Genomic DNA, 16,912 nt, shown 5'->3' on the forward strand with positions numbered 1-16,912 from the left:
AAGACGATTCGAATGGACCCTATGACGTCATTTTCCGTCATGAAAATTTTTCCACCATTTTGAATTATTCGTAAAACCTACTTTTGCGAACTCGTCCTAGAGCTTTTGGCCGATTTCCACGAAAATTGGTATGCAGCATCTAGAGACACTCATGGCAAAAAGTTATTAAAATAATTTTGATAAACCAATCCGTTGTCGTATAGCGCATCAACGAATTTTACGTAGAGCGCAAAAAAACAGATTTTAGGCTGTATCTTCACCAAACTTAGGCCTATTGACACAAATCTTGGTACTTGAGATGCCAGTCAGGAACTGAGGGAGCATGCACAGTTTCGTTGCAGCGCCACCTAGTGGCCAGACGAATGTTTTATAGGCCTATAACTTTGGCTATGATCATCATATTTACAAGGGACTTGTTTCCTTGGAGTTTTGAATAGTTGCCGAGTCCAACGATACCAAACATGCCAGGATTCGCCTTACGGTTAACCCTGTGCGGCAAAATAGCGCTTAAAAAACACGCGCAAATATCTCCGCGACCGTAATTCTGATCGACTCAAAAACACCATAAGAAGAAACTAACCTTACCTTCTGAACAAAAAGTTCTATTGGCGTTATATTAAAATTTTCATCAGAAATGGCCGAAAATTGCAAAAAACGAAAAATTACCTTTAAATTTTGTATTTTTTACACATAAATGGTTATAACTTCGCAACGAAAAGAGATTTTTTCACCAGATTTGATACGCTGATGTACGACCACAGTTTGAGGCTACACAAAAAAAATTGCTTGCTTGCACCACTAGGTGGCGTTATAATTGAACAAAAACTGTGATATCAAGCCAGCCCTATGGTCATACAACTGTTTCTTCACTAAACTAAAGTGTATAGTCATAAAACTAGCTCAATGTAACGTAATCATGACCTGAAGTTGCATGCACAATTTTGTCACAGCGCCACCTAGTGGTTTTGAGATAGAAAATTGTAATTTTTGCCTAAAACTACTGCAACAAACACATCTAAAACCACAAGTCATCATGGATTATTCATTTCATGGCTTGGATTATAATCACTGGTGGATGTCAATTTACTGTCTAGCAACCAATGAGAATACCTTATCAACTGTTTTTGCAAGAGCTATATCTCTTCATCAGAACAGCGTAGAGACATGGGGGTGGGCTCTTTCGACTCATTAACACCACAGTAACATTTTGTGAGCTGAGTATTACTACTGCAATTTCCTTCAGTGTTCTAGTTGTCAATGCTCCTCAAGACGTGAGGGAGAGATTTCACTGAATTAGAACACAGCTTTTTTGCTGATTACCGTTATATTAATTTGTCTGAAATCAGGAGGTTTTGCTAGGTTTTTTAAACTGCTCATCCGGACTCAAGTTTACCTTCTTCTGTGCCCTTTTTGGCTTGACCCCGGTATCGCTGCTTGCAGCTATATTTAGGGGTCAAGCCCCGAAGGGGCGAAGACCCCTATTGTATTTGTTAGTTTTCTTTTTATAATAATTAGGGGTCAAGCCCCGAAGGGGCGTAGAACCCTATTGTTATTGTTAGTTTTCTTATTATTAGGGGTCAAGCCCCGAAGGGGCGTAGAACCCTATTGTTATTGTTAGTTTTCTTATTATTATTATTATTCATCTTCTTGTTCTTCCGCCATTGAAGTCAATGGCAGCCCATAGAACCGTACGTAGGAAAGTTATGAAATTTGGCACACATGTAGAGGACAGTCTCAGTAGTTACTATAGCAACATTGGTGTGTCTGACTCAAACCCTCTAGCGCCACCAACAGTCCAAAAATCCACTTATGTTCATGCTCATAACTTCTGACCCGTGAGTCCTAGAAACGAAATTCTCGTTTCCTCTGAATCCTTTGCTTATGATGATTCAATTGCACACATTGATGTCATTTCTGTCATGCACATCTTTCCGCCATTTTGAATTTTCCTTAAAACCTACTTTTTCGAACTCCTCCTAGAGCGTTCGTCCGATTTGCATGTCCTTTGGTATGTAGCATCTAGAGACACCCCAGACAAAAAGTTATCAAAAGCTTTTTGATAGACCAATGTGTTCTCGTATAAATTGACAACATATATGGCGGCGAGCACGCCAAAACGGACGTGAGGCTGTATCTTTGCAAAACATTATTGTATCGACACGAAACTTGGTATATGTCATTACAGTCATGACCTGAGGTTGCCTGCAACTTTTCGTCACAGCGCCACCTAGTGGTCACGAAATTCGAAAAATGCCTATTTTTGCTTATAACTACTTCAAACTTGAGTCTAAAATCATGAAGTTGGTCTTGTTAGATTCCTTGAGGCATGCCGAGTCAAACGATACCAAACGGTTTTCGGTCGGCCATTTTGGGTGTCGGCCATTTTGAATTTTCTCATTAAGTTCAGTATTTCACAAACAGAATGGCGTATCGCTACGAAATTTGGCATGGTTCATCAGTGACATGTTCTGAGCGCACCAATAAATCTTTAGGACGGCGCCACCTAGTGGTCAGGATATGTAAAAATTTTTTTTAAATCTTTATATCATTTGATTAAATTGCCACACTGACATAAGACTTCACTCTATTGATTCCTTGGCTCATGCTGAGTCCGACTGTACCAAATATGCCTGAGTCAAACCTACTTCCTGTCGGCCATTTTGAATTATATTGAACACCTACTTTTTCGAACTCCTCCTAGAGCGCTCGAGTGATTGGCTTGATTTTTGGTACGCATCATCTAGAGACACTCCAGACAAAAAGTTATCAAAAGCTTTTCGGTAGACCTATCCGTTGTCGTATAACGCATCAAAGAATGCGAGGGCGAGCACGCCAAAATGTGTTTGAGCCTGTATCTTCGCAAAACTTTTGCGTATTAATATGAGACTTGGTATATGTCATAACAGTGATGACCTGAGGGTGCATGCACTGTTTCGTCACACTGCCCCCTACTGGTCACGAGATATAAAAAATGTCTATTTTTGCTTATAACTACTGCAAACTTGAATGTAAAATTATGAGACTGGTCTTGTTAGATTTCGGAAGGCATGCCGAGTCAAACGATACCAAATGGTTTTTGGTCGGCCATTTTGTGTGTCGGCCATTTTGAATTTTTTCTTTAAGTTCAAGTATTTCAGAAACGCAATTGCGTATTGTTATGAAACTTGGTATGGTTCATCAGCAACATGTTCTGGGAGGACTTGTAAACTTTTCGGCGCCCCCTAGTGGTCAAGAGATTTGAAGCTTTATCTCTGCATCTCTTTATCGTATTTACACCAAATTTGGTGGGTGTCATCACAATCAAGACCTGAGTCACAATTTATTGTTTGGTCAGTGCCCCCTAGTGGTCAAGTCATTAAAGGCTATATCTCTGTATTGCTTTATTGTATTTACACTAAATTTGGTATGTGTCATTACAGTCATGACCTGAGGCACCATCTATTGTTTCGGCAAAGTGCCACCTAGTGGTCTCAAGATACAAAAAAAATTGCTATTTTTTTTCATAAAACTAATGCAAACTTAGATCTTAAATCATGACAGTCATCACGTATGAATCATTTTTTGCCATGTTTGGCTTGACCCCGGTATCGCTGCTTGCAGCTATATTTATTATTATTATTATTATTATTATATATTATTCTTCTTCTTGTTCTTCCGCCATTGAAGTCAATGGCAGCCCATAGAACCGTACATAGGAAAGTTATGAAATTTGGCACACATGTAGAGGACGGTCTTAGAAGTTACTATAGCAACATTGGTGTGTCTGACTCAAACCCTCTAGCGCCACCAACAGTCCAAAAATCCACTTATGTTCATGCTCATAAATTCTGACCCGTGAGTCCTAGAAACTAAATTCTTGTTTCCTCTGAATCCTTGGCTCATGATGATTCAAATGCACACATTGATGTCATTTGTGTCATGCACATCTTTCCGCCATTTTGAATTTTTCGTAAAACCTACTTTTTCGAACTCCTCCTAGACCGTTTGTCCGATTTGCATGTCCTTTGGTATGTAGCATCTAGAGACACCCAAGACAAAAAGTTATCAAAAGCTTTTTGATAGACCATTGTGTTCTCATATAAATTGACAACATATATGGCGGCGAGCACGCCAAAACGGACGTGAGGCCTTATCTTCGCAAAACTTTATTGTATCGACACGAAAGTTGGTATATGTCATAACAGTCATGACCTGAGGGTGCCTGCAACGTTTCGTCACAGCGCCACCTAGTGGTCACGAGATTCGAAAAATGCCTATTTTCGCTTATAACTACTTCAAACTTGAGTCTAAAATCATGAAGGTGGTCTTGTTAGATTCCTTGAGGCATGCCGAGTCAAACGATACCAAACGGTTTTTGGTCGGCCATTTTGGGTGTCGGCCATTTTGAATTTTCTCATTAAGTTTAGTATTTCACAAACAGAATGGCGTATCGCTACGAAATTTGGCATGGTTCATCAGTGACATGTTCTGAGCGCACCTATAAATCTTTAGGACGGCGCCACCTAGTGGTCAGGATATGTAAAAAAATTTTTAAAATCTTTATATCATTTGATTAAATTGCCACTATGACATACAACTTCAGTCTATTGATCCCTTGGCTCATGCTGAGTCCGACTGTACCAAATATGTCTGAGTCAAACCTACTTCCTGTCGGCCATTTTGAATGATATTGAACACCTACTTTTTCAAACTCCTCCTAGAGCGCTTGTGTGATTGGCTTGATTTTTGGTATGCATCATCTAGAGACACTCTAGACAAAAAGTTATCAAAAGATTTTCGGTAGACCTATCCGTTGTCGTATAACGCATCAAAGAATGCGAGGGCGAGCACGCCAAAATGTGTTTGAGCCTGTATCTTTGCAAAACTTTTGCGTATTAATATGAGACTTGGTATATGTCATAACAGTGATGACCTGAGGGTGCATGCACCATTTCGTCACACTGCCCCCTACTGGTCACGAGATATAAAAAATGTTTATTTTTGCTTATAACTACTGCAAACTTAAATGTAAAATTATGAGACTGGTCTTGTTAGATTTCTTGAGGCATGCCGAGTCAAACGATACCAAATGGTTTTTGGTCGGCCATTTTGTGTGTCGACCATTTTGAATTTTTTCTTTAAGTTCAAGTTTTTCAGAAACGCAATTGCGTATTGTTATGAAACTTGGTATGGTTCATCAGCAACATGTTCCGGGAGGACTTGTAAACTTTTTGGCGCCCCCTAGTGGTCAAGAGATTTGAAGCTATATCTCTGCATCTCTTTATCGTATTTACACCAAATTTGGTGGGTGCCATCAGAATCAAGACCTGAGTCACAATTTATTGTTTGGTCAGTGCCCCCTAGTGGTCAAGTCATTTAAGGCTATATCTCCGTATCGCTTTATCGTATTTACACTAAATTTGGTATGTGTCATCACAGTCATGACCTGAGGCACCATATATTGTTTTGGCACAGCGCCACCTAGTGGTCTCAAGATACGAAAAAAATGCTATTTTTTCATAAAACTAATGCAAACTTAGATTTTAAATCATGAAAGTCATCACGTATGAATCATTTTTTGCCATTTTTGGCTTGACCCCGGTATCGCTGCTTGCAGCTATATTTATTATTAGTTATTCTTCTTCCGCCATTGCGGTCTATGGCAGCCCATAGAACCGTACGTAGGAAAGTTATGAAATTTGGCACACTGATAAACGACAGTCCAATGTGTCCCCACAGCAAATTTGGAGTCTCTATATCTAACCCACTAGCGCCACCAACAGTCCAAAATTGCACTTATGTTTTTGCCTATAACTTCTGACCCGTACGTCCTAGAAATTAAATTCTTGTTTCCTCTGATTCCTTGGCTCAAGACGATTCGATTGGACCCTATGACGTCATTTTCCGTCATGAAAATTTTCCCGCCATTTTTAAATATTCATAAAACCTACTTTTGCGAACTCGTCCTAGAGCTTTTGCCGGATTGCCTTGAAAATCGGTATGCACCATCTAGAGACACTCAAGGCAAAAAGTTATTAAAAGAATTTTGATAAACCAATCCGTTGTCGTATAGCGCGTCAACAAATTTTACGTAGAGCTCAAAAAAACGGATTTGAGGCTGTATCTTCGCCAAACTTAAGCCTATTGACACGATACTTTGTATTTGTGATGCCAGTCAGGAACTAAGGGTGCATGCAGAGTTTCGTCACAGCGCCACCTAGTGGTCAGACTTATGTTTTACATGCCTATAACTTTGGCTCCGATTGACATATTTTCACAGGACTTGTTTCCTTTGAGTTCTAAATAGTTGCCGAGTCCAACGATACCAAACATACCCGAATTCGCCTTACGGTTAACCCTGCGCAGCAAAATAGCACTTAAGAAACACGCGTAAATATCTCCGCGAACGTTTTTCCGATCGACTCGAAAACACCATAGGAAGAAACTAACCTTACCTTCTGAACAAAAAGTTCTATTGGCGTTATATTAAAATTTTCATCAGAAATGGCCGAAAATTGCAAAAAACGAAAAATTACCTTCAAATTTTGTGTTTTTTACACATAAATGGTTGTAACTTTGTAACGAAAAGAGATTTTTTCACCAGATTTGATACGATGATGCATGAGCACATTCTGAGGCCACACAAAAAAAATTGTATGCTTGCACCACTAGATGGCCTTATAATTGAACAAAACCTTTGATAACAAGCCAGCCCTATGGTCATACAACTGTTTCTTAACTAAACTAAAGTGTATAGTCATAAAACTAGCTAGATGTAACACAATCATGACCTGATGTTGCATGCACAATTTTTTCATTGCGCCACCTACTGGTTTTGAGATGGAATATGGTATTTTTGCCTAAAACTACTGCAACAACACATCTAAAACCATGAGTCATCATGGATTATTCCTTTCATGGCTTTGACTATAATCACTGGTGGTTGCCAATTTACTCCCTAGCAACCATTGAGAATACCTTATCAACCGTTTTTGCAAAAGCTATATCTCTGCATCAGAACATCGTAGAGACATGGGGATGGTCTCTTTTGACTAATTAAACTTGTTGTAACATGATGTGACAACTGCAAACACCACTCACATGTCCTTCAGTGTTCTAATGTTCCATGATTGTCAATAACAGAAGGACGATTGCAGTAGACAAGAACTTAGATTAATTTTGTTGATAACTTTTTTGTTTTTTCATCTAAAATTATTAGATTTACCTAGGTTCTTCAATCTGCTTATCCAATCTCAATTTTACATCCTTTTGTGCCCTTTTCGGCTTGACCCCGGCATTGCTGCTTGCAGCTATATTAGTATTAGTAATTGTTTAATTTAACATTAACAAAGATTAATAAATGCTTTATAAGTGCAGTTCATTTTTAGTTCATGTTAACTAATGTAGTTAACTAATGTTAACTACTGAACCTTATTGTAAAGTGTTATCCACGCAGTACACACACATATTATGCAAAAACTCACTTTTATTTTGTTTAATCGTTTGCCCAGCACTCATAAGAACTAAACTAAAACTATCAAAATCCTAATGGAACTAACTAAAACTGAACTCAAATGAGCAGCACATTTGAAAATAATAACATAAAAACTAATTTAAAAAGCTAAATTAACCTTGCTATGGCATTGTGAAGCACCATGATTTGTAAGATCGGTGTTAGATTTTGCTTAAAATAAAGCATTGCATTTTAAGCCTGACCTTTAATAACACATGAAGCTTTTACAGTATATACTTGGTTTTGATGCTGTAGTCATTATCATTGATAAACAGTCATTTAGTTGTACATTATATTTTGTTAAACTTTCTTTTTGGAACCATACAGCCAGACAAATATAATTTTTAAGCCTTTTAAGACTGTACATTTTAATTAATTGCAACCGAATGCAAGTTTTTAACATGTTAAAAATGCTAAGAGACAGTAAAACAGCTGATGCAATACATTGACCATAGATGTAATTTTTACACAATTCTACATAAAATATTTCCTCTTTCCCTCTCCATCCTCTCCGAGTACTCCATTTGTTCATATGTTAAGTGCATGATCAGTCAAACTGACCAAAATGTAAGTAAAGCATATGCACACACCATTAGTTATCCTTTCTGTACTGTAGTGTTCATTGTGTGTTCATCATATTGTATTTTCAACAGAGTCTTAACCTTCTGAAAAAGCGCTTTGGGAGGAGCGAGGCCGTACAACTTAACCGTGATTTGTTCGACTTTAAATAGTCCCGTCCAACCAAAAGGCAACATTCAAAGTTCATATTAAAACCTTTTCTCCAACCTCACATCGTGGAACCTCTCTCCCCTCCTGAAGGCATTTGAATTTCTCCGGATTCGTTATGGCGCCGTGATCACGGACGTGTAACGCGCGTTTCACCCGCTTTTCTCTCCCTCCCGCCTTTCTTTTCTATTACTCCTTCTTTTTTGTGCTGAAAATTGGTTTTTGCCCGATGTTTGCTTTTTTGGCGAGTAGCGGTGGATTATACTCACTCTATCAGGACCGAATTAAACAAACAGCTGTGAGATAATTGAGGGGGAAATGAATTCTCGCACGGGCGTGAGGAAGGTGCAGACGTGAGCTGCATGCCGGCGACGGGTCCTGTGTCAGACCCCTGCTCCGCTGCGCTCCGGCACGGGCGTGATGCCAATTTAGACAAGTGTGCCCGAGGATGCCGTCCTGCTCCGCATGGCAGATTCTCCTGTCAGAAGTGTGTGTGTGTTGAAAGTGTGGGGGTTAAGACCCAAGTGCTCCCCAATTTAATTTTCCATCCCCACACACACACACACACACACACACACACACAATTAAATTCAGAGCTGAAAAGAGAAAGATGGAATCTGCTTTATAATGGAGACTCCCCTGTGTTTGTGTGTATCTGTTTGAGCGTGCGTGTCAGGGGGATTTTCAAATCCCTGCTTTTGCTTCACTGCATCTTTTATTCTGAGGGATTCTTGAATTTCTATGAAGAAGAATGCCTTGCTCTTGTGTGTATCCGTAGACATTAGTCAAAAAATCCATGTTCATGCTTTTTATGGTGTTCTACTCTTCCTAGGATGTGTATGAGAAGACACTGGCGATAGAGAGACATCAAGACAAGATGAGAAATAAAGGTCTCTTTACATTGGATACCAAACAAATGTAAGGATTTTAAAACTTACCCTAAGAACTCTGTTTTTATTTAAAGCTCAGTAAAGATTTTAATGGTTTGTGTTTCTCTTTTGGTCTCCCATTAGTTCACTAACTGGGAGCCGATGGCTGTTGAAAGAAGAAATGGAGGAGCTTCTGGTGGAGAATATTTCGGATGAAGATGTAAGAACCAAACATAATGTTAAAGGGGACATTCCACAAAACGTTTTTAAGATATTAAATAAATATTTGATGTCCCCAGAGTACATTATGTAAAGCTCAAAATACCCTATAGGTAATTTATTGTGGCATGTTAAAATAGGCACTTTATGGGTCTGAGCAAAAATGCACCGTTTTTGTGTGTATCCCTTTAAATCCAAATGAGCTGCTCAGGTGGGCGGAGTCTCAAGCGCTCGCGCTGTAGACATGACAGAGCATCAGGGAGATATTCTCACGAAAGAAGTTAGTAAGCGTTGTTAAGCATTATATATTTGAACAAGTTTAAAAAGTCAATCATCTGTTTTATGCATACTAAATACATGTTTATCAGCAGATGGGGAACATTGTGGAATAAAAATAAAGACTTTTAGGTCTCATAGTGTTTTAAACAGGCACAGTGATTTTCAGCATGTTACAATAAAATACACTTCCACAAACACTCAGAAGTTTACTTTTTGACCAAACCACACGATCACATTTAAATGATCTGTAATAAAACAACACGTTTAATGCTTAAACTTTAGAGAAACAGATCAAATGACATGTTTAAATTTATTGTGTACACATACTGAACACATTCGCGTTTCTGTCAGTCTCTCACTCTCTGTCTTGTAACTCCTCGTATTGAGTTGAAACTTCATAGAAACATTAAACAACATAGTTATGCTTATTGTGTATGATAGTGAATACGTGTTGTCTCTCTCACATATTAAACAACATACTTGTAACCGTCGCGTTGCTCTCTCTCTATCTCTCTCTCGTTCGTTCGCTCACTCGTGCTCTCTCACTCTCTCTCTTACACTAAGGTAATTTATCCTCATCTTCAACCTTAAGAAAGACTTTAAAACTACAAGTTATAAGATTGTAGGCTACTGTTTGTGTTTGAGGGAATACAAACGCGTCGTGCTGTCAGTTATTCTTTCTCTTCGTCTCTCGCACTCGCTTTATGGTTGGATAGCGCAGATGAAGGGGCGGTATCATTATAATAAGATCCCCTTAATACGTCATGGGGGGACCGAAATCCGAATGACCTATTTATTCACATGCTTGCAGAGAGAGCCTTACCAAAACAAAGTTACAGGGTTGCTATTTTTCATGTTTTCTGGGTTGGTAGAAGCACTGGGGACCCGATTATAGCACTTAAACATGGAAAAAGTCGGATTTTAATGGAATGTCCCCTTTAACCAATTTTCTATAAGGCGTCTCCAAGCATCTTGCAAGTGCATTCAAGCTATAAGTTTTTTTAATACAGTGTGTGTTTTCTGGGTATTGAACCTTTGACTTTTATCAGTTAAAGCCAAATATCAAAATTGCCCGATTATTTGCTTACCCTCGAGCCATCCGAGATGCACATGTCTATTATAGCAATAGAAATCAGGGATCATGGAACAACGTTGGACTTCAAACCCCCCAAAAAGTGCATCCATCCTTCACAAAAGTAATTCACACAGCTTCAATGGGTTAATAAAGGTCTTCTGCGGCTAAACGATGGGTAAATATCCATATTTCAAACTTTATAAACCTATAATAACTTACTTTCAGGTAAAAACACCATCTTGGACTCCTGCGATTCACAAGAGTTACTGTGCAACGTACACATGGCAACCAATGAGAGAGTTTTAGCATAGTGAGCGTTGGTTGCCAAGTGTATGTTGCACAGTGACTCTCGTAAATGTCAGGAGTCCAAGATGGCTTCGTTACCGGAAGCTAGTTACCATAGTTTATAAAGTTTTATTACCCGCAGAAGACCTTTATTAACCCCTTAGCGCTGTGTGGATTACTTCTGTGTAGAAAGTATGCACTTTAGTGGGGTTTAAAGGGACATTCCACTTTCCAGCTCCTCTAGAGTTAAACATTAGATTCTTACCGTTTTAGAATCCATTGAGCTGATCTCCGGGTCTGGCGCTAGGACTTTTAGCATAGCTTTGCACAATCCATTGAACCTGATTAGACCATTAGCATTGCGCTAAAAAATAACCAAAGAGTTTCGATATTTTTCCTGTTTAAAACTTGACTCCTCTGTAGTTAGATCGTGTACTAAGACGATGGAAAATTAAAAGTTGCGATTTACTTTGCTTATGATGGCTGCAGCAGGCGTAGTGATATTACGCACTGCCCGAAAATAGTCCCCTGCTATTTAAAGTAACCAAGGGGGCTATTTTCAGGCAGTGCGTAATATCACTACGCCTGCTGAAACCGTGTTACATCAGCAAAATCACTGATTATTACGCCAGAATGAGAGTATAGTTCCTAGCCATATTGGCCAACTTTTAACTTTCCATCTGTCTTAGTACACAGTGTAACTACAGAAGAGTCAAGTTTTAAATAGGAAAAGCATCGAAGCTCTTTGGTTGTTTTAAAGCGCAATGCTAATGGTCTGGTCAGGTTTTGTGGATTGTGCTGAGCTGTGCTGGAGGTGCTGGCGCCAGGCCCCGAGATCAGCTGAATGGATTCCAAAACGTTTAAGGATCAATTGTTTAACTCTAGGGGAGCTGGAGGGTGAGCATATTTTCAAGGGAGGTGGAGTGTCCCTTTAAAGTCAGAAGTTGATCCCTGTTTTCTATCGTTACAAAGCTGGGAGGAGCAAGAACATTTGCTGGAATGACTCAGAATGTGTTCGTCTGGGGGATGATGGACATGTGTATCTTGGATTGCTTGAAGGTGAGTAAATCATGGGATAATTTTGATGTTTTGCTGGAGTATCCCTTTAAGGTACAGAAACACTGTTTATATTCAGAATGAACACAAGAGGGTGCTGTAGACACACATGCTTTTGTTTTGTGCAGTACATGCGGTTCATTCAGCTGATGGAGAGACTGTTGGCCATGCCGTACTGTTCGCTGGAGGAGGAGTTCGTAGAGAGGTTTCGCAGGCAGCTGGAAGTTCAGGCTTGTAAACAGGACATACCCCCGATACAGTACGACCAGGGGGGAGTCGCCTTCAGCGTTGCAAATGGTACTTTTGAGATATAGACATCAAACTATGACATGAAACTATTCACATGTTAAAGTAGTAAAAATGTGAGTGTGATATGTTAGTTCACCTTAAATAAAATGTGTGCAATTTGAAGAGAGTTCACCCAAAAATGAAAATTATGTCATCATTTTCTCCTCTCATGTTGTTATAAAACTATACGCTGAATTTTAAGAATCGGCTAAAAATCCATCTACTCCCCCAACACATCACTTAAAGGCGGAGTCCACTATGTTTGAAAGCCAATGTTGATATTTGAAATCACCTAAACAAACACGCCCCTACCCCAATAGAATCTGGATCTTCGGTTGATAGACCCGCCCCACACATACGCAACCCGGCAAGGATGTCGGTTAGTAGACACGCTCCTTACTGCTGATTGGCTATAAGTGTGTTTTGGTAGTCGGCCCGTCTCCATTTCCAAAGCGTTATTCAAACATCGTGGACTCCGCCTTTAATAATATCTTTTCTTTGTCAAAAAAAAAAGACTAACCCTTGGCTATGTATACTGTGTAAGACTTGATAAGACTAGTTTTAGTGCACTTATGTATTGCTGTTCTTGAGTTGCTCTAATTGCTTCTATTGTTACCTCATTAGAAAGTCTGCTAAATCTAAATACATTTCTTTGTTCTGATGAACACACAGGAAGATATTTTGTGCAATTATCTTTGTAACCAAACCGACCATGAGCCTCATTCACTTCTATGGTAGGAAAAAATTATACTATAGAAGTGAATGGTGCTCATGATCGGATTGGTTACAAACATTCTTCAAAATATCTTCCTTCATGTTCATCAGAACAAAGAAATCTATACAGGCCTGCAACAACATGAGAGTGAGAAAATGATAACAGAAATTTCATGTTTGAGTGAACTATCCCTTTAATCACCCTCCTATGGTTGCAAACATGACTCAAAACCAAATGAGTTGTTTAACACGTCCCAGATGCTCTTTTCCACAAGATACTGAACATGAACATTTTAAATTTGGTCTATACGATGTGCTGCTCCAAATCTTCTGTGGCCAGTAGTCATACGGGTGATTCTCACGAAAACTTGGTTTTAAAAATGTCAAGCATGAAAATGTAAAAATTGCTTAAATTTACTTTTTTTCCCACGAGACATTGAAAAACAAAGTCTGGAGTAAATGGGAACATTAATTTAAAAACTTTTACTTATCATTTAACACTTTTTGTAACATAATTTAAAAAATTAGTCCTAAAAAATCTCATTACCGCAACAGTCAGAAAACATCAACACTGACATATTTTCAAAATGACATGACAAACCTGTAAGAACATAATTTGTAGATTCTGCACATGCATTTAAAATCGAAGTTTTATGCTTCTATTAATTAAATTAACATTTAATAAGCATCTGTTGCGGTAATGATAATCAAAATGTCGTGTCAGAATGCTTACACGACATTTTGATTATCAAGACAATATTTCAAATTAACTGTAAAAAAATGATCTTATCTGGTAGCCATCTTGAAGTAACTGGTCCATGTGCTTGGTCACTCAAAATCAAACTTTATTAAAATTCTGTATGTGTGCTTAAACTGTTCTCAAAAAGTGTTGCGGAGGATGAGAACATCAGGCATGGACACATCATTTCCCTAATTTTTCTTCATTGTTATTATACATGAATATTCAGTAAATATTTTTTCTGTCATCTAAAGTAGTCTAGCAAAACATCCATTTATTTTTTTTCTTAATATTTTTGTGTTAATTTGATTAAATTACAACATAACGCATGTTCAAACACAGCCGGACGCATTGCGGTAATGAGAATTTCAGCAGAAAATGAGATAAAATTTCCAATTATAAATTCTTATGTTGAAATCACACATTGTGCAAGGTAGAACACAGTATTGTGGTAATTCTGATGCTTTTTAATGTTACTATATTACACATTTTAAAGCTAAAATCATTAGTGCCGTGGTGTTTCAATGGTTTCGTGAGAATCACCCATACAGTGGCTTGATGGTACTCGCCCTTCACTATAAAATCCAGGCTGATGTCTCATAATTTAAAGGAGCATCCAACATTTAAAAGTTTCCGCACTTCCTTAAACAGGGTTCCCATGGGTTCTTGAAAGTTTGTGAATCTGGGGGGAAAATTCAAGGCCCTGGGAAGTTTTTGAATATACATGCACAGATTCAAGCACTTTGAATGACCTGTATCTATTTTATGCAAGAAGTTTTATTAAAAAGGGCTATCCCGATTGGTCCGTACTCTCATGTGAACATGGAAAACTAAGGGGTAGGGGTAAGGGGTAAGACAGAGAAATGGGATTGGGCCTTAATCTGCAATCTGAAGAATTTAGCCTTTTCCAGTGGTGGCTTGTTACTGCTCTTCTGAGGGGCGCAAATTAAAAATATGTGTTTGGAGTGTCATGTCTTTTGCTTGTGTTTTCAGAATATGTGTTTGTTGCGTCATGTGAACCATGTGCATCATGTGTTTTGTCAAATTAAATGCCTGCTGCACACGCGTCAAAACCGTTTATGATAAAAGAGTCACAAAATAAAAATACACACAGTCACAAAATACACACAAGACACTCCCTTAACAGTAAACTTTGATTACGCATGAGATTATGTAAGAATCTGGCAAACGCGAGCATCATGAACCCTTTGGACGCGTCTGCAGCAGGCACTTATTTTGACAAGACACGTGATGCACATAGGATCACTCGATGCACAGAACACATATTTTGAAACAACGAACCACACACGACAGGCTACATACATGTTTTGTCGAACTTTCGCATCGCTCGCCCTCAGAAAATGAAGTCACCGGCCCCCACTGGCCTTTTCTAGGTTTATTCTCTCTGCAAAAGTTCCTCTCACTGTTTTGACTTTAAACACTCACTGAACTCTCTCTCCTTCCCACAGGCAGAAGGAAGTCTGCCAACGCCAGCATCACCCTCAGGGACAGCGGCTCTGGGAACATCACCATCAATGGCAAGAACTACCTACAGTACTTTCCCTTATTACAAGACAGGTGTGTGTGTCCCTGTTACCGTATTCATCACATCTTTGTTTGCTCTTATCATATCAAGTGCTTTTTGTAGTTAGTATGCCGTGAACGAGACCCACACCTTCCAAAACCCAAAATGTTCATACCTAGCATTTATGCAGATAGGCTGTGTGGCGTGTGTGTTTTTAAGCGTGTTTGAAAAGTTAATTACACAGATGAGTGAGTTAGAGTTGCAGTTGTCAGCGTGCGGCCCGCTGCTCACCCTTATCACCCTGTCCGCTACACACAGGCCTAATTGGAGCAGAAGGGGACTGTCAGCATTGTGGGCCGTCCCCACGAGCGCCTGCGCAGACACGCTCGTGCACACGCTTGCATTGCATTCTTTTAGTAGTTTTGAAAGTGGAAGATTATCACTTAGTGATGCTGTTGTCCTCAAAGGGGGGTCTGAAAGTGTTATTAATTCTGTCTTGCAACAATGTATATTTTGTTACTCATGTCTTTCTCCCAATACCTTGTTACCCGTTTCTATCTCAGGGAGCAGCTGATGTTTCCTCTGCATTTCGTGGGCATGCTGGGCAGGTTCGACATCGAGGGCAGCGTGGATGGAAGCGGTCACTCTTCTCAGTCTGGAGCTCTGAGATTGGCCGTCTCACGGGCCCTGCTCAGCTTTGTGTCGGAGGGAGAAATGGAAAAAATGAGGCAAGGTGAGTGAACACTTGCAGCATTGCAGTTTTAATGTATATACTAATTCATATCATCTTTTTTGCTCCATAGAGATTTAGGTAAGAATATTATCAGGCCACAGACCACCATTATTCAGTTCGTAGTTAAAATGTCATAAATGTCGTCGGAGCCGATGGCGTAGTGGGCAGCGCTCCGACATGTTGTGCTTTCGCACTTTCGGCGACCCGAGTTTGATTCCCGGCTCGTGGTCATTTGCCAATCCGGTACCCCTCTCTCCTCCCTGTACTTTCCTGTCCTCTCCTCAATCACTGTCAAAATAAAGGCAAAATGGCCAAAAAAATAACAAAAAAAATTAAAATTCATAAATGTTTATAAACTTTTTCATCTTTTTTTTTAGCCCTTTACAAATTAAAGGCCAGGTTTATTTATATTTATTTCCTACCATGTAATGACACAGATGCTGCCCACTGACATGAAGTTGCAAGCAAGAATATTCTTAGTCTAATACCGTAGTTACCCAAAAACCTGTACTTATCTACTCTCTCTGGTTACCCATATAGCTGGCTTGTTGACCGCTGACCCCAGAATCAAAGAAAGGAAGAAGCCAGGCCAGGAGGGAGCACGCAAGAAGTTCACTTGGAAAAAGCGGTGAACAGAAACAGATCAGTATAGCACAGTGGCATCGCAGGATGACAAGGCAAAGATTGTGGGACTATTTTATGGTTGTGGTAACCATACCCTGCTAAACAAAGGCATAAACCAGTCCTTCTGCATTTAACCATGCGGTTATAAAATACGACTGCTGTTTGTTCTGAACATCTCCGAAGTCTGCTGACACTGATGTCCTTCTCTGTGTGTATATTTATATTACATTAAAATATTGTCAACATCTTAAATAAACATTTTTCGTTTATTTTTCATTCAAAAATGAA

At 39.2% G+C, this 16,912-nt stretch overlaps 1 protein-coding gene across 1 annotated transcript in view; it reads left to right on the top strand.

Annotated features, from left to right (window-relative positions):
* Positions 1-16,912, top strand: part of mrps9 (mitochondrial ribosomal protein S9) — a 74,071-nt gene extending 57,159 nt beyond the window's left edge. Inside the window, exons 6-11 of the mRNA XM_055212996.2 lie at positions 9,051-9,136; positions 9,232-9,307; positions 12,130-12,298; positions 15,212-15,320; positions 15,831-16,000; positions 16,541-16,912. Of these exons, the coding sequence (XP_055068971.2) occupies positions 9,051-9,136; positions 9,232-9,307; positions 12,130-12,298; positions 15,212-15,320; positions 15,831-16,000; positions 16,541-16,632 (702 nt within the window). The 3' untranslated portion in view covers positions 16,633-16,912. The remainder of the gene's footprint in view (positions 1-9,050; positions 9,137-9,231; positions 9,308-12,129; positions 12,299-15,211; positions 15,321-15,830; positions 16,001-16,540) is intronic.

Source organism: Misgurnus anguillicaudatus, chromosome 8 (assembly GCF_027580225.2).
Source record: "Misgurnus anguillicaudatus chromosome 8, ASM2758022v2, whole genome shotgun sequence".
In the NCBI taxonomy this organism is placed as follows: Eukaryota; Metazoa; Chordata; class Actinopteri; order Cypriniformes; family Cobitidae; genus Misgurnus; species Misgurnus anguillicaudatus.